A 25,249-nucleotide genomic window follows, 5' to 3' on the forward strand; every position below is an offset into this window, starting at 1 on the left:
ACTCAGATCTGTACCAGGTGGGGAGCCTGTTCCTGTACAAAGTGAAACCACGTGAACTCTCGTGTTTTCTGTTTTTTTAATAAGTAAATAGCAGTTTATTCATAAATAATGACATTAGCAGATGAAATTGTAATAGTCAGCTCTTTTTGAAAATTCTTTTCAGTGATTGGAAAGTGAAAATCCAATTTTTTTAAATTTTTTTTATTTTTTTTCGGGTAGATCTAACAGGATTCTCTATTGCTATTGCAAATGACAGTTGCAGTACATTTCTAAACTGTGAGTTTATTTTTGACTGATATGGATCATACTGTGTTTTAATGGCTCGTTCTTTGCTAAAATCTTTGATTGAAAAATGGAATAGGAACACATACGTAAGTAGCTGTTGTTAAAATACTTCTAAATTTTTTAAATTTCAAATTGTGTTCCCTTAAAATTAATGTCTTGTGGAAAAAAATCTTTTTCTTTTTTGGGAGGAAGTAAGAATATCATTGCAAATCAATAATTGTCAAATAATCTATTGCAATTTTTATAGAAATTACAATACTCTATTGTGAAAACTAGGGAATTGAGGGAAATTGCTTCAAAGATCATGTTTTAATAAATTTGAAGAAAACTTATTATCATAATGTTTTCAGAAAAGTGCTAACTATCAGAAAGTTCTATTGTGTAGGAAAGTTACAAATACAAGCAGTGTGAATGCTGTGAAACAGAAAAACTACATAATACAGAAATTTGGGGTTTACCATCACTTGTGTGTTGTCAGTACTTAAGCCCTTTTAGCCTTTTGTGTGTTATTCCTTGAGAGACATCATTACATTACCTTATTAATTTATTGTAGATAGTATTTAATGTAGCATACAATGATAATATGTGTACTTTATTCCTGATGAATCTATGGACCTTGGGTCTGTTCAGCACAGTGCCGTACTCTGTGTGGGCGAAGTAATGTAAAATATCAGTGAACGCTCTTGTCATTATCAGTGTGCTCTGCTATGGCTGTGACTGCTATTCCTGTATCTTCTTTTGTTGCAGCACACACTAAAAAGCAGGTTCTTTTCCCATTTGTAAAAACATAATCTGCTCTGTCTGGCTGGAAATGTGTCTTTTACCGTGAATATAACCTTTGGTTACGTCACAGACCCTTAACACTTTATCACGCTTAAAGAAATGTTCAACCAGGATCGGCGATTTATGTTTCAAAGTGGTAAAGATAATATCATGCTGTATTTCTTTCTCCTAGCTAGGTTAGTTATTTTCAATTTTTAAAAATTTGGGGTTTTTTTGTTATATGCGCTCAGTTTATGCAGACATTTCAAAAGATGATGCAATAAAATATATGTTTCAACTTTTATGTTTGGGTAGAATAGAAACTAATCAGAAATACAGGTTCTGTGGAGCAAAACAGAGTTCCTGACCAAAACCACATGTGACCCAACTGAAGTTTGCTTAGCCAAGCTAGCAAAGAGGTGGCTGAGTTAAATCTGAGCCAGATTTGTCCTTTCATGCATACAAATCCTATAGTTAATGCCGCCAAAATTCTGGGAACCTGAGGTCCTTTAATCCCTCATGACATTTGCTAAATGACCTCTTGTAAGTTTGAGTTTTCCCTGGAGGAGAAGAGGTGGAGGGAAGCATTCGCATATATATACACAATCTAATTCTACAATTGCAAACGCAAACTTACTTAAGCAAATCAGGAAGGGAGATCTGGCATGTTGATTATTTTAATTGAATTGTTTCCTGGATCAGTCAAGAGATCAGAGCTTGTTCATTTATTTTTCTCAAATGCTTTTCTATGTGGAAGTGTAATACGAGGATTTATCCATTTTGCTTCCTCTCCGTCCCTCTTTTATATCATTACTTCTCTTTGGGGCAAAATTTCTCCAGTTCTTTCTTATGTGAAACTATACACTCTACTGCAAAAGCTTCCTTTGACCAGGTTACCATCACTATAAAAGGTCTACTCTTTAAAAATTGAGGTCTATACACTTTGGTTCAGAACATGTTACTTTGTGTCTTATTAGTTGCATTTATTTTTGATAGGCATTCTGTGTGTGGATTTACACATGCTCTTTTCTTCTGAACACATGATGCAGATCAATTTGGGGAGAGAAAAATTTGATACTCCGTGTAACACACTAACAAAACATATACTGAGTTAGAACTTCTTTAGTCCTTACTGGACCCCGAGCATGGTATTAGCAAACAGTATATATTTTACAGGGGAGCAGCATATACCGTGTCATTTTTATGTAACTACTTTGAAATTTCATAAAAACTGATTTGCTGTCCGCTACCATGGGATAAGGTTTTCCAGCATGATTCTCTGTGTCCCTCGAATCAGTATCATTTATTGTTTTCATTCAGTATTTGCTGAAGGAGTGGTTTTGTTTTCACCATAAGGTGCAGTGTTCTTTCAGATCAGTAGAGTATTGTACTGTCACTGTCTATTGCACAATAATTCAGTGTTTTCATCACTCTACCAAGAGTTTATAATCCAGCTACCGAAATCCCCCAGGCCAAAACATGACATTCAGGGAGTTTCAAGGACAAACAACATATTTTAAATCTCATCCTGGTGTTCAAATTATAAAAGTGTAATAAGCACATATCAAACTTTGATACATTGATTGTATTTAATTTAGCAACTGTTTCATTTTCAATATAACCTTTCACTTTCTAGAAGTTAAAGGCATAATTCTTGGGCATGGGTCATTCAAATTAATTAGTATGTAGCATAATGCTTCACTAGGGCTCACAGCATTTGGTAAGATCTACAAGAGGAACTCACGCAGTCAGTTCTGTGAAATAAACTTTAATATCAAAATATTAGTATTAATAAGTATGTGGGATCCCATTAATCTAATTACAACTTAACTTGTGATTGAGGTGCATAGAAACTATCTAAACCACAGACAAACATCCAATACTTTTCGTTTATCCCACTGTCTAGACCCTTCAGGCACTGAAATGCTTTAGGCACTGCTCATTGCCTGAAACTATCTGCTTTGTTGGCTGCTGATACAGCCATGACTTCTAGTATTAATCTGGGGAGACAGGAGAGTGTTTCCTCCCTCAGGCTCTGTTGTGACTCAGTTCAGACAAGGGAGATAGCTGAGTGCCATACTGAGCACTTATACTGAGCACTTACACATATGGAACAGAGATAACACTTTCTGGTCCTTTACCTTTACCACTAAGGACTGCAAGTTTGGGTCCTCATCCAGGAAAGATGTCTGGGTTCTGCACTCTCAGCTTGCCTGTAGCTGACTCCACGTTTCCTGATTTCAGGAATACTTTTTCTTGCTTTCCTCCTAATCCTATGACCATTATCTTTCTGCTTAGACATTAACAGTCCCCCAACATGCTCTGGAAACTGATGGGCACTCTTTTGTAAGGCTTAAACTCTGATGGTATTGCCTAGTACCAGGAATTAATCAATAAGTACTGCTGCTGCGGCTATGATGCTCTTTCCTAATAAAAGACAACCTTGATCCATGAATGCCCACCTTGTAATGTGGCTGGAAAGATCAGATCCTAAGTGGAAGGGTCTGTGTGACACGTGCTACTTCACTATGCAGCCAACGAAAAGAGGGACCAACCTAACCTGGGAATCTTCTTGAGAATTAATTGAGGTAGACCCGTCTCTGTTGAGGTGGGGAACTTAGGTGTGTGTTTATAAAAGAGCTGGATATCCTCATCATCTCATCTTCCTCCTCCAGTGCCCCCTGACCAAGGTTCTGGAATTTAGATGCAGTGGATCACAATCTGCCACAATAATGAATAAACCAGTGAAGTTTAAACAAAATTAAAATATACTGCATTTTAAAGGGAGATACTGTGACATTAAAAGAATCAGTGTGCCAGGATCCTGTAAGCAGTGTTAGTAAGAGGTGACAGGACATGGAAGACAGCAGAGAATGAATGATACAATAATAAAGGCACAGCAGATGGCAGTTCTGGTACTAGGAGTACCAGCATGGTTCTCTGTAAGCTGAGAGAATGAAGGAATTAACATGAAATAAGAAAAAAAGGAGAAGGCCAGTAAGTATGTATTATTAATTTTGCTAACTGAAAATACTAGGTCAGAAAGTACTGGCACTTTCCAAAGGAAGCAAAAGACAGTGGTATAAGAAATCTGACATAAATAGTAGACTATAAAAAAGTTAATACGTGTTTTACCATAAGACAGAGTCATTGTTATTAAGGGTTTGGATTGAGACAAGTTGGTTGGACATTTTGAATCTTCTTACCCTGTTTTTTGCCGTGTAAATTATGGCTACAGTTGCATGTCTGGTACTTAAGAAACTATCAGTACTATTTCTGCATTATTCCCCTTGAGAGTAATTTGTGGGCACGGAAGGAGAAGGGAATGGAATAGTGAGTGTTCCAAGTTCCCTCGTTTGTTTGCAAGTGAGGCTGTACCTGCTAAACAAGAATAGTCACTATTCTCTGTTAGGTGGCATATCCATGCACCTGCATCCGTTTAGCATGTTTTGGTGCTAAGTAAGAAGAAGTGGGGAACTTACTATTTTTTGGAAATATTCATCCAGAATTGATTTGAGGGTTTTGCAGGGTTGGTTGTTTTTTTTTTTTTTTACTTCTCCTCCCTCCTCACCCTGTGTTCAGGTTTGTTTTCTTTTTCAATATGAAAACATAGAACAGATAGTTAAGGTTTAATGAGGATCATTTAAAATGAGTGATAAGGAAGTCAAAGAATACCTAGAAAAACTAAATATATACATAAATCAGCAGGGCCAGATGATGTTCAGTCAAGGGTTCTTAAAGAACTGTCACAATGAATTGTGTATCTACTCGCCATAATTCTGACAAGTCATTAAGAACAGGTGATGTACCAGGGGTCTGAAGAAGAGCAAATGGTTTGCCAATTAGTTGTAAACTGGCAGATTGGACCACCTGGTCCAGCTGTATCTGAAATGCATTTCCCTTAAAGTTTTCCTCCCAGGTCTTTATTCCCAGGCTACTGGGTTCACAGTTTGTAACAAAGAGAAATAACTGAAGATTTTTATATAACACAGAAAAGGGAAAGAATACACAAACAAAAACAAGCCCGATTTGGTCTTTAAACCTGGTTGTATATTTGCTAGTTGTGAAACTTGCTCTCTTCAGGTATTTTTCTTTTTCATTTTCAAAGGATCTTTTTATACCTTTTCTAACTTATTTCTGAACCTCAGCTGTGCTTTCAGCACAGAATCAAGTTGGAGAGATGTAAAAATATAAACAGTCAAAAAGATACTAATATCAAGGATTGGTTTTGGCTGTGACCTAAAAGTGAAATGCTAATAAAATGTCTTCAGTTTTTAAATAAGAGGGCAATAAGTATGGGAAAGTATTATTATTGTTGTTCATTTTCAAACATGAGATTTAATTTATTTCTAAAAGTGAGCATTAACACACATAATTTCAGGTGTTAAGTTGGGGTGTCTTAGACCTAATGTGATTTTTAGATTGTAACAGTCACAATTTGGTTGAAACTGAGGAGGATAGTTAGATAAGGAAATATTATGAGATATTCCATATTAAAATTTTATAAATATTATAGTTAAGTGTCTTTCTAGTAATTCTTTGGGTTTTTTCAATGTTTAAGACTGGTTTACATACTTTTAAATGGTGTATTTAATTTGGTATGGACAAAAATTGTGTTGGGATGAAAAGAAAATATATCAAGCCAAACATAATCTGTAGCTTTATCAGCTTTTGTTGCATTGTATGAAACTAAAAATTCAGTGTTGATCCAACTCCTTCCGTACCCATTCAAGTATATGCTTTAAAATGACCAGATAGAGGTTTCTGTTTGTCTGTGAAAGACGCAAAATATCATGCCAAACAGCTAATTGGACTTTAATTTTTTATCATCATCCATACAGGAAACTATATGGAGGAGTGTATAAACATTAGTTTATATACGTGGTAATGGGAGGTAGGATTTTTTATTTTTTTTTTTCAAATCACAAAAGCTGACATCATGCTTTGTGTATGGCAAAAAGCCATTAAAAAAAAGAAAGCCTGGATGTCTGAGCAGCTGATGTTTGTAGCAAGAGGAAGAGCAAGGACAGGCTTAATTCTGCAACCAGTATTCACATTGAGTAACATCTGTTCATGTGAATAGTCCTATTGAGCTGCAGGCACACTCACAAGCTCAGAGAAAAGCCATGCTACTGTATACAAGTGGCTTTATGATGGTCAGCCTAGAAAGAGATCATTGGCATTGTCCAAATGAGCAAGGACTAGTCAGCTTGAAAAAGATGTGAAGCCTGGATGCCCAATTAATAACTGAATTTCAGGGTTTTCCTTTACAGTGTGGATTTCTTTCATAACTGTCCTCGTTCACTCATTCATGCCTATTAAAATCCTCATGGATGAAAAAAATAGTTGTGAACAATAAGCTGGCATTTGCAAGAAGGCTGAGTGACTGAGCTGAAGTGAGGAACACTTCACAAGTCAGCCAAGGAAAATACAAAGTAAATCATCAGTCTGCACTGGGATAGAATTTCTGCTGGACTGGGGAGGGAGCACTGTTCAGTGACATGGCCTTATGTGCACATGTGTGTACGTTCTCTTTGACAAACCACCCTTGGGAGTCAGCAGTGTAATACAAAGTGTGTAGTTTACATCTTAATCTCTTATATTAATAGTAGCAATTATTATTTTTTTAATTGTCTCCTCTTGCTTATTATTTATGTATATTCCAGTACCTCCTAAGGAGTCTAATCAGATAGCGGAGTTATAGGGAACAGAGTACTGCACAAAAAAAAAAAAAAGCAATCTGTGCCTGGAGAGCTCACAGTCTGCTCAGTGCTTCGTTGATGATCACGGCTGATCATTGATTTCACATGTGAACCCAGAGCTATTGGAAAATTTTGAGGGAATGTATGTGAATTAAGGTTTCCCCATCCCATGAGATCCAGAAGAATCCAGGCCTATAGAAACTTTAAACAGTTCTAGTGATTCAGGAGGTACAATGGGATCAGGGTACAAAATGGTATGTGGTGGCTTTCCTGAAGTTACACAGCAGTTATATGGTTGAGCTGAATGGAATTCAAAACCTCTGCCTTTTCCCTCTGTGTCTTTGTCTGCAATTAATAAGTTAAAAGTTAGTTAAAAGTAAAATGGAAGTGTTTTAAGTGATAATATATTACACAACTTATCTGATCTTACATCCATTTAGGAGTTAAAATACCAAACACATGGTGGTTATTTTATTCCTGCAGAACTGGCAGGCTTTGGAGCAGATCCCAAATAAAGGTCTATACTTCATATTATTAGCAGTAGTCATGATTCCTATGATACAGCCTCAAAATATGGTCCTATTTTGTGAAACAGGAAAAGCAATAGGCAGTCTTTGTCTTAGCCTTCACAGCTAAAGTGTCGCAGCAAGAAAATCTCCATGTGATGGGGGCTAAGCAAAAAAGTACTTTCAGTTGGATAAAGCTTAATTAAATTTTTAACCAACAGCTTTGGCCAATTAAAATATTAAAAATGTAATTGAAAAGAAGTGACAAGTAGTAGGATTAGATAAACAGATAATTTGTATAAATGCTTACCGTATATCCATGTGGAAAATTCTGTAAATTTACAAAAGTAGAAGGTAAGTTAAAAAAGTTATAAAAGTTAAAAGTTATAAAAGGTAAGTTAAAAGAACAATCTTAAGGCTACAGAGTTAGAACTCAACGTGATAGGAAGTGCCAGTATTTAGACAGTGTGATCTTAATTCAGTCCTCTTGTGAAGAGCAGAGTTTTCTGGACTTCATATAGTGTTGTACATTGTATTTTCCATGCTAAGTGCCATGAACTTCAGTGTGTATACTGTGCTTTGATGATATAAAGAACTCTTTAAGCACTGTGAATTAGCATTGGCAATGTCATATTCCAGGATATTTTGGAAGAAAACATATGATGGAAAAAAATATCTCAAAACTTAGCAATTAACTCTGTTTTCCCTCACTGTTCTCCTTCTATCTTCCTCTTTGTTTTTGTTTGATTGTTTTTCATTCTGTAACCAAAATAGCATTGATTAATTTTATTCTGAGAGGATACTTTTCCATTTATTCAAAAGATTTAGGACTGGGTCCAGTTCTCATTATATTTGAATACGAGTTGAGTCAAACTTTTGTTGAACTTTCTCTATGCTTGCTATTGAGAGAACACTGGTTCTTAGACTTTGATTTTGTTTGATTTTCCTTGCATAAGTCAGCATGGGGAAACTTTGTTGTTTTTTTTTTTGAATATTAACTGTATAGGGATGTTTCTACTCTTGCTCATTTATGATTTTGTATATCTGTTGAATTTGACAATATGTGTTTCTGTTTTAATTAAAATAAAATACCTTGAATGTATGGTTGGTTTTAGGTTTTGCAGCAGCTTGGGTTTTTGTTTCTGTTTTTTTACAAATTCAAAAAAAAACCCAACAAACCACAAACCCCTGAATTTTAAGCTCAGGTTGACTTGGCACTTCCCTTTATATTAATTGTATACAAAACAGTTTCTTACAAGTAGTCAAAACACTACTGTTTTTACTTGAACTTTTTATAGCCTTTTTAACAGAACATTGCCAGAAATTATAAGAAGCTGATAACTGCCATACACTGTTACAGATGTTTCAGCTTCTGCAGTAGGACTCAAATAAGATTTTCAAGAACACTGGTATTTTTAGCATTTTGTAACTCTAGTGACCATTATTGAGTAAACGCCCTGAGAAATGAGATATTTTAAAAGTAGCAAATGGCAGCTTTTACAGTTATTAAATAAAGCTTTGATTCATATGGGTTGATGACACAATTACAGCATGTTCAACCCAACTCTTGAAATATGATTAACATAAGCTGATATTGTAGTTAAATATTTAGGTGATGCACAAGACATTTTTTCTCATTGATTCCTGATATTGTTTTTCTTTTCTGGAAATATCACAAGCTGTGTCACACATACCTATAAACCCGGATGAACTCCCCTTTCCTTTAATTTCTCCTATTCATATAGGGGAGGATCAAAATTATACTAAATTTTTCATAAGTCTAATATCAATAAATGAATATTTAATGAAATACAAAAACAGGCATACAGAATAAACTGGTTTCAGCAGCTGTGAACAGGTTTCATTTAGTGCATGGCACACTTACCTAGGACTCTTGGCTCAAAGAAATTAGCTATGTTATAAACGGATGAAAAGAGGACTATGAGTATTCATGCTTTATAAGGAAGTCTTTTTTTTCTGTATAATCCATCAGTTGTGAGATCTTCTTTCACAATCCCTGAAGCATTGTTCCTTTTCATTCTAGTCAGCCAAAGCAGCTGGGTCTTTATAGCTGCAAAATGTTTGCTCACGACCAACTGCTGTTTTATATACCGCTTTTCATCTCTAGCAAATATTTTGTTTTCCCTATTATTCCACGTTTGTCATAACTTGTCAAGGGGCAACGTTATAACATGTATCCAATTGATCAATGACTTCTTTGTCTCTTTTGGCTTGATTCCTCCCACGATGTATGCCTAGGGAGGTGTGCACACACCAGAAGATCCCCCAGACTAGCAAATGATACTGTGCGGACACAAAGGTCCATCCATAGGACTCCGGCAACAAGATGATCTCCTCAGACCCTGACAGCTTTGTAGTGGTAGATTGAAAGTAATTGCCTGGCCAAAATTATTCTAAAGGTGTTTTGAAGTGTGATGGAGATATCTCATGACAGGGACACCTGATCCACTTTTGAAATGGCTCTTAAATAACCATAGCCATTTTGTCTACTATAAAATAACCACATCGGCCGTATGGTTTGTAATCTGTTGCCGCAGATCCATCAGGACCCTTAGGCTGTGATCTCTTCCTACAAGGTAGTGATTCTGATGAGTCTGTGGTGCTACCCTTGTCTAACAGTAGTAGCAATAAAAATGCATACACTAAATACAAATGAGACATATGGAAATGTGCATCTGATACTGTATGACTGTGGAAGCTCATCAGCCTGGTGACTGCCAAGCACTAGATGCAAGACTGTCTGGGAATCCCAGGTCCTCTAGGCACACAAAAAGTCATAGCTCAGAAATTGAATGAAGTGAGTTTTGCTGATGTATAATAATACTTACTTATGAAATATATTTTAAAGCAACCATCCAATTATTTCATTTATGTAGAATTGCAACATGCTTTTGCCAGATGGTGTTTCATATCAGGTCAAAAAATAATGAAGGAATTTGGCATTAGAACTGAAGTAACAAGAAAAGATGAGTAACTAGGGATTGCAAATTTGTTATAACTTTTTTTTTCTAAAATCAAGCTTTCGTAATGTTTTTGAGTCTCTTCCCTGGGGATTTATTTGTATTTATTGCATTTTCATCACACCTTATTAGAAGTTAGCAAAGGTAATTTACAATGTGGTGAAACAAACTCTCAGTTCCCAGGGAAGTGTAGACTTAAAATAATTTGTCCTTTCCTTTTTTAGATAATTTTATAGACATATTCAAGTGTCTGTGGATGGAAGGAGGTGATTTAAAATTGCCAAAAGAAAAAAAAAAACGTTTTCTACAAAGGTTTCTGAAAAAATTTCTTTGGAGCGCAATATGTCCAGTTGTATTATTGACAACATTTTGTTCCTGTCTTGAATAGAACTGTAGGTCTTGTTAAGTATGCCAGACAAATAAAACATGGAGAGCTGTGGTTCGGACACATTAACAGTGCACCAACAAATCTACTCATACTAGAATACAAACATTATATTTCCTTTCCCCCTCCCTCCTTTTCCTGATCCTTTCTTGAGATCAGCTTCAGCTTTCATTGATGACTACGCCATTGACTTCCACTTTAACATAATCACTGGACATTTTTTATTTGTGAAATCTTTGCCTAATTAAATAATAAAGATTGAGTCTGAGCCACTTAATACAGAAGCATGTCATGGTCTCAATGGACTCTGTAAGAATTTCAGAGACTATTAGGATTGGACTTCAATATGTACATCACAAATTACTGGGTTTGCATCTTCTAGAAAGCATTTCAGCCAGCTGTCTCATTCTTTCAAGTATTTTAAGTCTTCTACTAAATATCATCAATATTTCTATGAGTCAGGTATGTCACTTGAACTTGAAATGAAAATTTGCATGTTATTTTGAAGGTTGATTTTTTTTTTTTAAAGTGAGTTTACATTAAAATCTAGAATTTCTCAGAACAGTGGACATTCTCAGAGAAATGTCAAGTTTTACTCCCACTTCAGTATCTTTGAGAGGAAAAGCTTTCTCTACAGGCATTTTGATCAGCTTTTAGTGTATCAAAGGTACTATTCTTCCTTTAATGTTTCTTTCCCAGGGAGCTCATTTTCCTTAACCATAGATTTGGAAAATACTGGTAACTATGAAAAGCAAGACGCAGATTTAAAAAAAAAAAAAAAAAAAAAAAAGAGGCAAAGAGCCAGGAATTGAAAGACTACAACCTGTCTTTTGCTGTGCTAGAATTGAAAGCCAGATGTATAATACAAATACTCTAGTGGAATATGAAGAGAAGAGGGGAGATAATCTGACGTATACAGATGCTAGCAGTCAAAATTACTCAAGCTGTAGTGAAATTTCCTTTGCACCTGGCACTGGAGGTGTTAGCAATGCCAGTTCAGTCCCCCAACACAGATGTTCTTGTTGTACCACTTCTTACGTGTAACATTTAGGTTTATGTTTAGCTCGGCATAGCACACATAAATACTGTAATCCAAAGACCACATATTTATTAGTGCACCTGCATCTTCTACTTTCTTTAATTCCCCTAGTATATTGCAGTCCCTTTGTGCTGCTGATCCTAGGGCAAACTAGTGTTATGGAAAAGAATATTCAGCTACTATTACTATGCATGAGTTACAATAATGAAAAATATTTTTCGAAATCAATCACACGTTATATTATACAAGTAAGGCTGAACTTTCAGATGCTTCAAATATGGAAATGCAAAACTGTTTGTTATATACAACCTTATTTATATTGCTTTATAATTAGTGTTCTGAAATCATGTACCATGAAGTAGTTACCATAGAGACAGGCCTGAATAAACAGAGCACTTAACAGTCATGTTTGAAACATGTATGTAGTTCATTTGATATCACTGAATATCCATGCTTAAGTGATTTGTTGACAAAGACCAAAATTCATGTCCTTTAAAAATTTGTCTCAGTTGTTTGTTGAAATTAACCTGGAAGGTGAAAATTCCAAAATATTCATGAAAATCTTCTGGCCTTCCAGATTAATTTCCATATATAATAAAAAAGCAACCCTCCTATCCTTACTTTGCAGTGTGTAATTGATCAGTAAAATGGAAACAAACCCAGAATGGACTGTTTTGGACTGGAGGCAGGACTTGTCAGTCTGAAAGGTGTCTTTTCCTTCTGCATCAGTTGGCATGATAAGGGATATTAACTCTCCCTACAAGTATTGCCAAACAATATATGGCATACATTGTGCAAATGGCACATGAAATAGAAGTAACAACATAAACAACACAACAGCATGTCCCATCGTGGCCCACCTAGGATCCCATGCACTAAATTAACCCCAGGAATCACAGCAGAACTTCTTTCAGGAATTCCACATGTGATGACTACTCTTCAGAGCAGGATTGCTACATTCAGGTTTAGCATAGTCCAGTCTGAAAACAACCAAAATGCACGTGTATTCATGCAACTCTGATTACCTTATCTGTTTCTCATGCACTTTCTTTTGCTCTCCATTCTTCAGAACAAAATGAGACTGAAAAATGAGAATGAAAATAAGACGAGAATTGTTCCCTTAGTTCTTGAGGTTTCCTATTTGCGTTAAGCTCCAGGGGGATCTTTTTCTTACCATGTCAAATCTCTCTGAAGAAAAATTCAGTAAGGCTCCGCCCTTCAGTATCGATTTTCAGCTCAGCATCTCAGAATGAGTTAACTTTGGGCAAGGACTTTGCTTCTGTATTTCTGCGATACCTGAAACATCATGAGTGGTGTTACAGCCAAATAGTGTGCATTCGGATCTTTTTTTTTTTTTTTTTTTTAAGATTACGACTTTAATTTTATGGCAGAACATCATAAGCAAATAAATTATAACCAGATCTAGCTTTGTTTGTAAGTCATCTTTTCTTGTTTGGAATTAAATAAAGTTTGTATTTTTCTTTTTGATATTTTTCAGGACCAGAGTAGTAGAAATAACTTGAGTCTCATTACTGTGATACTTGTAGCTGACTCTGGTCTTTTTGTCCTTGAGAAGAAATGTGGAACCGTTCTGTAGTTGTCTTGATTATCATTATGGAAATATCTTTTCTTCTTTGCTTATGTGTGTGTTGTAAATAACTGTTGAGGAAAAACTATTGAAAAGTAGCTTGATGTCAGTCATTAATACTTAAAATATTGAAAGGTACAATAACAAATTTATTTTTTATTTCTTTGTGATTCTTTGAAATGTCCTTCCATGTAAAGCACGTCCAAGCAGACAATTATTTTTTCTTGCAGCACTAGCAGAGGTAACTTTCCCCTTTCGCTTCTCCAATACAAAGGTTTCCTTGTATCCTGGAACAGTCGTCTTGTAAACCAATAACAGTACAAAATATACTGAATTTTTAGCAATGTGTGTAGTTCAGATAGGAAGAAAAATATCTGCAGTCACATCTACATAACTAGATTAGATAACAGAGACCAAAACCCATAATGACAAATTATGAGAACAGAACAAATTCAAGGAAAGCATTGGGAAAATCTGCTCGCATACTTGGAGCTCAGTCCTGGAGGTAGCAAGCACACTTGTGTCCAACCAAACAATGCATAAATAGAGGACGTATCACTTCTGCAGGCCTTAGGCTCCACAGATAAGCCAGCATGGGTGAACGTTGGAGTAGCAGCTTAAGCAGAAAGTTAGCTTTAGACATACTGCTAAGTTGACCAAGCATGCTAGCCTGTCTCCCAAGATTCCTCCTGGCAACAACAGAGAAAAACATGCTCACCCAGAAAACCAGACCTCTTAGATTTCCTCTGAATCACTGTCTGGAGAAATCTCTGAGCTTGCTTCAGTTCTGCATATCCACATTCCTATCACCATTAGAGTTCCTCTCAATACACCATCCTTTCATCTGCTGCTTCTGTTGCCCCTGTGTCAGGCTTGTCAGCCCTTTGTGAATGTCCTGGAAATCCTGGACCACCTCAGACAACACTAAATGCATTTAGTTTAGTGGGAAACTAAATCAAAAGTTTTTTCACTGACTGCAGGAGGTTTGGGAAGATTGTCTGGTTTACTTAGATGATATGTGTACCTGCCCCAGAGTTTACTGGATTTTACTTCATTCAGTTGCCTGATGTTCCTTCTGTACAAAGAGAAGGAGTACGATGTTATAATTGAAACTGCAATCCGAAGTGTGATTGTAGCAGTTATTTAATTAAATTAACCCAAGTGCTAAGAGAGTGAGGGCACAGAAATTTAGGAGGCCAACCAGTCACTAAGAACTTGGAGTCTCAGCAAGATCATATACACTATACTGATGCCAGCACTGCTGTGTTTTCTTTCCTTTTGGTACCTATCAAAATTACGACCTTGCTGAAGACTCCTCCCCCAGCTGCAGTTGAAACACATAACCTTGAATACTTTAATGCAGGTATTCTAGACCATCAGAAATGGCTAAAAGTGATTCATTATACATCACATTGATTTTCAGAATATTTGCCTGGCTCTTGGTTAATATCTAAAAATTGCTGTTCAAACCAGTATCCATTCTGCATACTGGGATCTCCAAACAGCATGGAATACTTGTGTGGTAGAGGAAGCAAATGGAATTGGTTCTTATTAAGAGAAAGAGGAATAAAGATCATCTTTGAGGGGTTTCTGAGGTCCTGGACTGAAATTGTTATGACTTTAATCAAAAGGAGATTCAATACTCATGTAAATGGAATGAAGATTTCTTTCTGGCTGAGAACTGTAAAACCCTTTGGTGGATAAATATAGGGATAATGCCACTATTAGAGTTTGGTAACCTGCAGAAAGGGAACGTTTATCCCCTGTTAGTACTATTCCTCCTAGAAATGAACAAATCAAAGCTGGTTTTCATTGATCAAATTTCTACATTTCCATCAATATTACTGTATTTTTGTTTTCTAGGCTGTGGCATTTTTATAGGCTAATCAAATATCCAATATTACTGGGAGCCATTTAAAGTGAATGCCAGAACTACTAAGGAGTAATTTGAGAATTAGATCTATTTTTGTTAGTTGAAATGATCTTGACTTGCTCATATTGTATTGTACCTGATGCTCGGTAATATGATAGTACCAATACAAATAGAAAGATATCTGCTTTGAAGTTCTTAAATATCTGTTAAAAGTGGTGAGCAGTCCAAGTGCATTAAAATTCCATTTTCCCCCATACAAGTGTTTGCTGCAGATGACCCCTACTGATCTTAAATATATTTCTGTATCTGTAACTGAATAGAGGTTTTCCGTACAGCATGTTCTAATGGTACTCTGGCCTTTAGCCAACAAGGCACTGAATAAGGCTATTTTTAAAATACAGAAACTGGGAACAGCTGCAGCAATCAAATTTGATAAAAACAGAGAGGAACTTTGCTTTTTTTTTTTTTTTACGGTTTGTCCAAGTTTAGACTCCTTTCATAGAACGGCTTTTGTTCTGTTGGATGAAGGGGGTCTAAGAGTAACACAGTGAAATCTTTTGAACAAATAACCTTTAAAAGAATACAGATTAAAATAATAGGGGGCTTTTTGGTGCAGCAGCATGTTCAATGAAATTGTACCTCAAACTACTAAAAGAATAAATCTATAAAAAAAGAATACATTTTGTCTGCCAAGCTTTACCATAAAAGACTTACCCATAATGATCTCCTGAACTGGAATATGAAACCTCTTGTTTCAAAAGTTGAACATCTGAACGTTGGTATTTGGGAGTCGTTTAGGGGTAGAAGTGATTTAATTTGAGTGATCTGGCGTGGGTTGTTGTTTTTTCTTATTATTTTTCTTCTTTTACTACTAATCAAAAAAGTTTATGTCTCCTTCCCCTAGTAAGCTTAAAAAAAAAAAAAAAAAAAGAAGCAAAACCAAAACAACAACGAAACAAAAAGTTCATGTAAGGATGTAAGGAAAAGTTTTCCAAAGGCCTTCTCTGCACATTAAAAAATTTCATAAAACATTTAATTATAAGGACTGATTCTTCCTTGTTTGTCCTCCTATTTTTTATAGGAAACTTGTCGTTCAGTGATATTATAAGGAGAGTCAGGAGATTTTTATATATACAAAAAAAAATCCATTGCACAGTAGTAGGCTGAGCTGTATCTGTTAAATGATTCCATCTGAGGATGGAGTCTCTGTGCTAGATGGATGTGAGACACAAGATACTGGGTGAAAACTGGGCCTTACTGAAGTCAGTAAAGGTTTTGGCACTGAATTCAGCAGAGACAGGATTTTATTGATTGCATTCATTTTAAGTGTCAGAAATAACACTCTTGCATTCTTACCCCATTAAAGCTATTCAGTGAATCATCAGTTTGGATGATAGAGCAAAATGCACTGAATTTCTCACATATGCATAAATATGGATATATATCTGTGTATATCCATATAGGTATAAAATGTGTGTGCATCTTTGTGTGTGTTTATAAACATAAAATATCTGCTAATTTTATTATCACCATATCTGAGTATCTCAGCAGGGTGAAAATTACAGCAGTGCTATATCTTACTTTCTTCACACCAAGACGCAGGCTTAGCTGGTTTGGTTTGGTTTTGTTTTAGAAACAGGAAAAAATAGGAAGACAAGTAAAGACTTGAGATTCAATACTGGCATGAAATACATGTATGGAGCCACCTGAGATTTTTAATGTTTGCAAGCAAACTCAGCAATGCAAAATACTCAAAACTGGGCCAAATACTATAGATGCAGGACTTGATAAATATTGTTGAATTCAATATTGAGAGAGAGAATAGACTTTTAAAAGCAGAGGGTTGATCTTGGCCAGGTCAATTCTGCAAACTCATGTGCTTAACTTTACATGGTAGAAATAACATTATGACTCTTGTGGGTCTACACACAATATACCAAACTGAGTGTGAGAACAAACCTTTTGCAGGGCTTAAACTTGTCTGTGTATAATTTTCACTTTGTAAAATGAACATAATAACGTTACTTTTCCTCAAAGTTTTGTCTGTTTTGTTTGCCTATAATATTATAAATTCTTGGAGACAAGAGCTGTCTTTTGTTGCATGTCTGGGAATCAGTGAAAAAAATGGAGCATTGATATCATCAGGACCTCCAGGTACAACTTGGATATAAATGATTATAAATGTTGAGGCTTAAGTTACTTCAGGTAACTTCCCTAAAACAAAGCATAACAAAAAACAGGATGGACAAATCACTCTTGATTTACTGCTTTTGTGTAGCCAGGAATCTAGAAAAAACTCATTAATTTGAAATTAAGGGGAATACTGTGACATTGAACAGTTTTGTAGCATTTTATACAACAGCAGTCCCTGTCCCTGCATATGGAAATGACCCCACATTCCTGCATAATGGGTAACTAGAGATTCAATACATGCCATGTTCTAGGAAGATACTGAAGCCTTATAGCTGCGCAGAGCATTGAGCTCAGAAGTCTCTGGCATCATACCAGTTTTCAAATTCTTATCCAGTATTTTAACTGGAACCAAAAAAATTTCCAGCATGATGATTACCAGGGTGTGATTACATTTTGTAAGCCCCTTCTCTTCAAAGACAAACTGCTGCCAGAGACAGATTTACCACTGACCAACAGTGTTTTTATGCAAATGTGCCTGAGTGAGTGCAGTAACCCCAAGTTATAATAGAGTCATTCAATCTCTTGCCAGGACAGCAATATTTATATATTGCAAAGATAAATTGGATATCAAAACCGGTTCCATTACAGAGGGAAAGTTCTCTATGTAAATCAGTATTTCTAATCACGCCATGCTTCTTCCCACCCCCTACCCCATTTTACTTTCCTTGCTTTATCTTCATAGATGAATTCCAAATGTGTTTTTCTCTTGTGTGTTCACTTTGAATATTGAAGCATTCACCTAATGCCGAGCTAATGGAAAACATAAACTCCCCACTACGAAACTTTAAAGTCTCTAAGTGTGCTTCTTCATGCCTTGGGGAGGTGCTGTAAAGGGCTTATATTCATGTAGAGTGTTTTGTCTGCCGCCTGTGCAACTTTTTGTTTGGACTTCTCTTTCTCCTGCTGCCTGATGGGACGAAATGTGCAGTCATCTCCCGAGTGACTTTATCTCCCCATCAGGAATGAGTGCAAGGGGTCAGATGCCCCTCTGCATGCTCGTCACCATCTGCTGACAGCAGCGCTCCCCCGGGAGAGCTGCCTTTGTTTATTGACAGGGCTAATATGAGGAGACACGTGAAGTACTTTGGTTTGTGGAAGAGGGCAGGAGAGGCATGGTGCTGTGAAAACATTCCCACACACTCTAATGGCTCATTCACATAGAAAACAAGCGAGAGCCTTCAGCTCTTTCACAGAGCTCCAAGTAGAACAAACGGACTCAAGAACCCCAAGGCACCAGTCAAAAAACACTTTCCTAATGCGTTAATACTGAGATGCTCTCCATAATAGCTTACCTGTGGGACTTCAGCTCTCATTTAGGCAACTAAATGACCTGGCTAGATTGGAAAGCTGCTTAGCATCTGGTAGTTGCTGTTGTTCGCTGCTAAATTATTTTGGAAAAACTAACATTCCATTTCCTAAACCTAAACCTCTTGAAACTGGTCGTAATAGGTGAAGCATGTATTGGGAATTTTTATCATTGTGGTCATCAATTTATTATTTTCTCTTTAGAATAAAATCTGTAGAATGCAGATGAAATACAACATGCCTAAAAAGATAAGTTTTTTGCTCTGTAGTTAGTAGAGGCACACACAGATGCATGCATGAATGTGTAACTTGAGAATATATTACAATTTGAGGATTGAAAAAAAGTGACTTTCTGAATGAGGTTTCAAACACACTTGGGATACGTGTCATGGAAAAGTCCACATTATAAGCTGTTTTAAGCAATGAATGGTGTTCAGTGAACAGCAGCATTCATTATTTTGGTCTACAATTTATAAGATGTATAAGAAGACAATACAAATGGTGATACTAGGTCAATTCAAAAGTTCGTGTAGCTCAGTATTTGTCGTCTAACACCATCCTTTATGGCGTGATTAAAAATAAAGCATAAGAGAGCAAACTTACAGTGATTCTTGCAGTAAGATACCATGCCAGTTTGTGATTTAGGGAATTTTGAAGTCTAGTGTGGCATCATGGTTTAACAAAGTATTACATAAAAAGGATTTCTGCTTGTTCTAGGAGTGCTATGAAACTCCTTAAGTCTTGCATTTTGATAAATACTTAATTACAGGACTATCTTTACCTACTCCATGACACTTGTTGTCTTCTCATCTTTCCTCCATTCATCTGTTTACTTCCTCAAGGGTCCTAGTCTAATTTATTTGCATTTAGAAGCTCTTCCATATTTTTACTATGTTTGTTGTTCTTTCATTTCCAGTTATTTTATATCTTCCTGTGCATTGCTGAGTGGACCACAACTACAAACTCCATACTATATAGATATACCAGTCATAACATTTTATTGTATGTGATCGCTTATGAGCATTCAGCTGATATGTTCATAGAAGTAGCCACACTAACTCCATAATCTTAATTCCTGCATGACAATATTAATTTTAGCCCAGCAAAATAAATATGCATGTATATATGGATGTATACACACAGATACACGCAACCCATGTTTAATTTTCAAATGTAAAATATAAGCATAGAACAGTTTACATATCTGTAGTTAGCTGTATTGTATGTAGTTAGCTCTGCGTCCCCTCACAGGCATTAAGTTACATGTATTGAATTTTCTGCCTTCATATAGCCCCATTACTCAATACTGGAAAATTCGTAAACTTTTTTTATAATTGGCTTTTGTCTTTACTTTGTTAAATCCTCAGTAACTAACTATGTACTTCTATTTCCAGATTATTTAGGGGCATGTGTTGAGACAGCACCGATATTTCTGAGAAATCAGTGATAACCTTCCACCAGAATGAAGAATGACTTTTCCTTTTCTATCTTTTAATTTAATAGAAGACCTGATCTCTTTTAATAGAGCTTAGTCTCTTTCAGAGTCTTTGGTGGGGACCTTTTAAGAACAAATGTAATCCATTCATTGATGTCTTGACCCTTTATGTTCAGCCAGTGTACCTATAGCCATGTAACATCTTTGAAAAATGGGACTAAAATATACACACTCCCTTTTCCACTTTTGCTCACTCTGAGTTCTTGTCAAAGTCAATACAGCTCAAGGATTTGTTGAAAGGGATATAACTATGTAAAATCATCACGTCAAATATATTAGCAAGGGCAGGAGCGCAAACTAGCCCTAAGTCGATAATTGCATGTTACATTTGCTTTAGTTTTTACTGCTTCTGAAGGAAGGTTATGTCTAATTTAAGCTTGATTCTAAAAATATTTATATTCGGCCTAAAATAACCCCACTTTGGGAGTGTGCCACTGCAAATACAAAGTTTTGAAAAGGCTTCACTTTTTCGGTAGATAGGAGTATTGTTCAGTTTTGTCTTCCAGTGTTTCATATATGACATTTTTTGAGATGTGTGGTATAGATCAAAGGGCAGGATTTGGCCCTTAAGTTACCTGCTGTTACTGGCACTAATTTCACAGCTATTGAAAAATGATGCATCAAATTTATATCACTGCAAATGTCACTATTCTGAATCTTGCATATGTTGCCTGAGCTGTCAGTAATAAAAATCTGTTCTTAATTATTCTCCCTTTTAAAAAAATAATAATTTTCTAATAAACCAGTGAATAAGAATTTGATGTTTTCTTTGGCTGGAAACATTTTAATGATTTAGTACATCTATAAAGTTCTGTGTGCTTTTAGCTTTTGCAAATGAGTAGGACTTTCCCATTTAAATACCCGTGGCTATCAAGAAAAGCAGAATTTGTTTAAATCTAAGTTTAAAAGTGAGAAACTTAAGGAAAACATTTCAAGATAAAAACTATTCAGCAGAAAGCCAGACCTTCAAAATTGGGTTCACATGTGTTGCAAGGATGCAAACTATAAAAATGTACACTTAAAATTAATCATATTGTATCATTTAATCTTTTGTCCATTTTATTGTTTTTCCTAAAGAGGAAAGAACAGAGCTTAGTTTTTGCTTCATTGATATTATAAGGAACTTGTTTCACTATGATGAGAAAGTGAAAATAGCAAAGAATATTGAGAAAGTATAAGAAGAAAAACTAAGGCCTTGGACACTATCAGATTTTCTGATTGGAAGGAGAATAATCCAGACCATAAATCCTGTTTGCTTTTAATACTTGCCCCCCCCAATCACAATACTTCTTTCAGTTAATTACCTTCATTCAAAGCCCAAAGAAGTGAAGAGAAAAGACTCCCTTTATACTTTGGACTAGTCTCATAGATATGATAATGAGCTTGAAATTCTACCTTCATTAAAGGTTGAAGGGTTTAAAATATACAAAGAGTAATGTGCTCTCCTTTCTTTGTTTTTCCAATGTGATGATAGACTCTAGCATGTTAGCTCAGCTTCACTGAACAACGTACCTTTTGGAAATGTGGTTATTAAGAGCCAATCTATAAAGTACACATGCAGCTAAAAAAAATGGTTTCTTTGCTTGTCCATCTGGTCTTGGCAACATGTATTTAAACAGGAGCATGTAAAATGTTTTATACAAAACACCCAAGTTGATTCTGAACAATATTTCATTACCTTGCTTGTTCCTTGTCAAACCAGACTACTATATTACTGTTTAGGTTTCTGGTTGTATCTGTGTTTGTATCTGATATTCTACACAGAATTTGTCCTTACTCCTTGAAGTCAAGCAAACTAATATTTATTTTGCCACATACATTATTTACTTAAATATTTTTTGAAGTTTAATGCCAAAATACTATGTAATCAAAAACAGTGTGAAACAGAAATATAACTGGGTGCAAACAAGTACCACAAAGTTCAGGAAAGCTAGATGAACAGTTGCTGATACAAGGTTTTTTCTGCCCTTTTTGCATTGAATCTGTGCACTATTTGAGACAAAGATTCAATGCAAAAAAAATATGTGGTCTCATAATTAAGGACTGTAATAATGCATGCTCACAAAGGCTGAATTAGAGTTGTACACATCATCTCGAAAGAATTGTATAGAAGAAAATTCAATACGGTCTGGAGCACTAACTTCTCCTTCACTAGATTTTACAGATCTGTTGAAACAATGGTCAGCATAAATTTCTAAACTGCAAACATCTCATTCTATGAGTATCAGATAACCTAAGTGAAGGAGTCTCTCCTATTTTCTCATATAATAAGATTATTTGTTCAGTGTTTGTGTATTAAAATAGACCATGGAAATTATTAGTGTATTTTAGAATCATTTTGATCAGGATTATGTTACAACAGGCCCAGACTTGTCCAGCCCTAAAGGTGCAATCACTTCTTAGGAATCATCATTTTTGCCAGTTCTCTTCTCCACGTCTTTTATTATCAGATGGTTTTCTGACAATTCTTGCTGTTCAGGATGACTACTATCAAAATGCTATCTACAGAAAACATATTTTTTCAACTTTTGCAGATCTAAGTGACCAGCTTATGGAAGTGGTTGGTCTAGAAGGAGCCATGGAGATGGGACAGATATACACAGGTCTGAAAAGTGCTGGAAGACGGCTTGCCCAGTGTTCATCTGTTGTCATCAGGTATAGGCAGCTTTAATTTGCACTGCATTGTCATATTGAAGCAGCAAAGGTTTTTATTTTATCAGTTCACTTTCTTTGGTAGTTTAATAGTCATAATTATTTCTTGTGAAAGTCTCATGTTTGTAGATGAAATATATCTATTCTATCCATATCCTTTGCCCATACATCTTCCTTTCTTTAAATCTGTCAAAAAACTAGAAAAAAAGATACTTACATTCAGTCTTCACACGTTGTATTCAATTGTCATTTCATCCTATGAAGAAATATTGTCAAACAGTTTGAGCAGAACGAGTAATGCATGAACATCTTGGGTTTTATTAGTGACATACACTCCATGCAATTTTGAGCAAAAGTCATTTAACATTACTTTGACACATTTTAACCCATTTATAATGCATATCTCACCAGGGAGTAGTAGCATGTAATTAGTATTTGTAAAGCATTTTTTTGATCTGTAGAAGTCAAAGTGCTCTGTTTTTAATTTATTTGTTATTTACTGAGCACTGACAAGTCACTATTAATAAATGCGTTGGTATGTGTAAGCCACTAATGGTGGAGCATGCTAATTTTGTTGTGTTGTATTGTTTACTATGCTAAAAGTGACCAGAACATTCACAATAGAGGAATCCTGGATTAGGACTCAAAGAGAAAATAATTATTCTAACTTCAAATTAGATAAGGACTGGAAAAGAGAGAGATGCTCAACTCTCCTCCAGTGAAGAATCTCACAGGAAGAATTTTCCAAAATCTCAATAAAATCACAAGATATACGGTTATAAGCTCCAAAAGCCTAAAATGAGCATAAAACAGAAGAACAGCGATAAAAACTTTAAGAAAATAAGTAGGATTTGCCAAAGCACCTGGCATATTTTTGAGGCTCTCCTCAAGGACTAGGTGACGTTGAGTTCAAAAGTACTCTTTCTTCTAAATAAGGAAGAGAAATAAGATCACAAAGGCATTCAAATCTTCTCTGGATACCAAGACATAATTTTTATTATCCCACATCAAGAGAACGACAACTACAAAAGATTCAGAACCCTGCCAAACCTATAGAGTGCGAGCTTATTGAATGTTCGTCCGTTCCTCCACTTGTGGCCATAGATGACATTGGCTAATCCAATGGACTGTTAGTCATTTCCAAATAATGTTTAAGCCAGAATTTCCATTGACCAACATGAGTGGTCAGTTGACTCATTTTTCCATTATTAGATTTACCTACTCCATGTTATTTCTAATAGTCATGTGTGCAAACTATTATAATGCAGAAATACAGGGTTGGAAAAGACCTCAAAATACTTTTTTTTTTCTCATTTGTCTATACTTTTCTTAGTGTGGTATCCAAAACTGGACAGGGAACACTAGCCGAAGCTTGATCAGTGTAACTTTACTAACAATTTAAATTTAGGACATGGTATGTTAAAGTCTCTGGATATAGTACAACTGTCACATTATATAAGTGCTCTTTCTAACCCAGAGTTAAACACAAGGGTAAATACATCTTTTATGGTTCTAATAAATGGCGATGATAGAGCTAAAGTTTCTTATTTCCTTTATAGAAGGCAGTCTAAAATATAAAAAGTACCAGAGTTTCCTTTGTCTTTTCATTTCATAAGGTTTATTCCTGAAGTTCTTGAATATTTCACTCTTTATTTCACAAATTACAGACTATTCTCCCATGAGAGAGATGTGTATTATTAGCAAGATGTGTGAATGTTTGCAATGTTTTTGCGTTGTGTGTTGAAAATTGAACTAAGCCTACTAAGTGACTAGGTTACTTTTGTGAGCATGTTGAATCATACTGGAGATTACACAGAAATTTTGGGATTATATGTGTTTACTATAACGTGTATCTCTCCTTAATAAATACATTTATCATTTTTTTGTTGTTTTTACTTATACTGTGAAATATATCGCTTTAGGACCAGCAAGTCTCTGCCTATGCAGATAGATGGGGAACCTTGGATGCAAACCCCTTGCACGGTAAGGATACTGGAATACGAGGATACTGGGATACTCTGGGAAGAGAGCTGAACAAAAAATTTAGGAACTTTTAAAATGAGTAACAAAAATTACAATAATCAGAAATATTAACTGATTTATTTACTTTCACTTTTTCAGTGATGGAATCTTTCAGTATAAAAGACAACCATTGCCATCAGCATTAACTCAGTTTACTTAAGTAACATTTTCACACATGGTTATTATACAGTTCAACACCCACTGCCTTTTCAATTTATTATACTGTTTGTTTTTTTTCCCAAAGGTTAGGATGGAATAAAAATATTTTTATTTCAAAAGTTTCAAAAATACTCAAAGGGTGTAGTCTCAGCATTCCGTTACCCAATGTGATCATTTATTTATTATGGTGTATCAGATTTTTAGTCTCTATTGCTGAGGAAGAGCCAATTTCAGTTGTGATGCTAAAGTGTATTAAGTAACAAATTTAGGAAGCTTTTCCATTATGTTTTTGAGAGTTTATA

General features: G+C 35.5%; 1 protein-coding gene across 3 annotated transcripts in view; it reads left to right on the forward strand.

Annotated features, from left to right (window-relative positions):
• DGKB (diacylglycerol kinase beta) overlaps positions 1-25,249 on the forward strand; it is a gene marked incomplete at its 5' end in the record, with an annotated part of 319,453 nt that overhangs the window by 285,226 nt on the left and 8,978 nt on the right. For all 3 annotated transcript variants that reach the window (XM_082045820.1, XM_082045821.1, XM_082045822.1), the window contains 2 exons: positions 22,649-22,769; positions 24,689-24,749. In XM_082045820.1, the coding sequence (XP_081901946.1) occupies positions 22,649-22,769; positions 24,689-24,749 (182 nt within the window). The remainder of the gene's footprint in view (positions 1-22,648; positions 22,770-24,688; positions 24,750-25,249) is intronic.

Source organism: Streptopelia decaocto, assembly GCF_964273445.1.
Source record: "Streptopelia decaocto genome assembly, chromosome: 2".
Classification (NCBI taxonomy): domain Eukaryota; kingdom Metazoa; phylum Chordata; class Aves; order Columbiformes; family Columbidae; genus Streptopelia; species Streptopelia decaocto.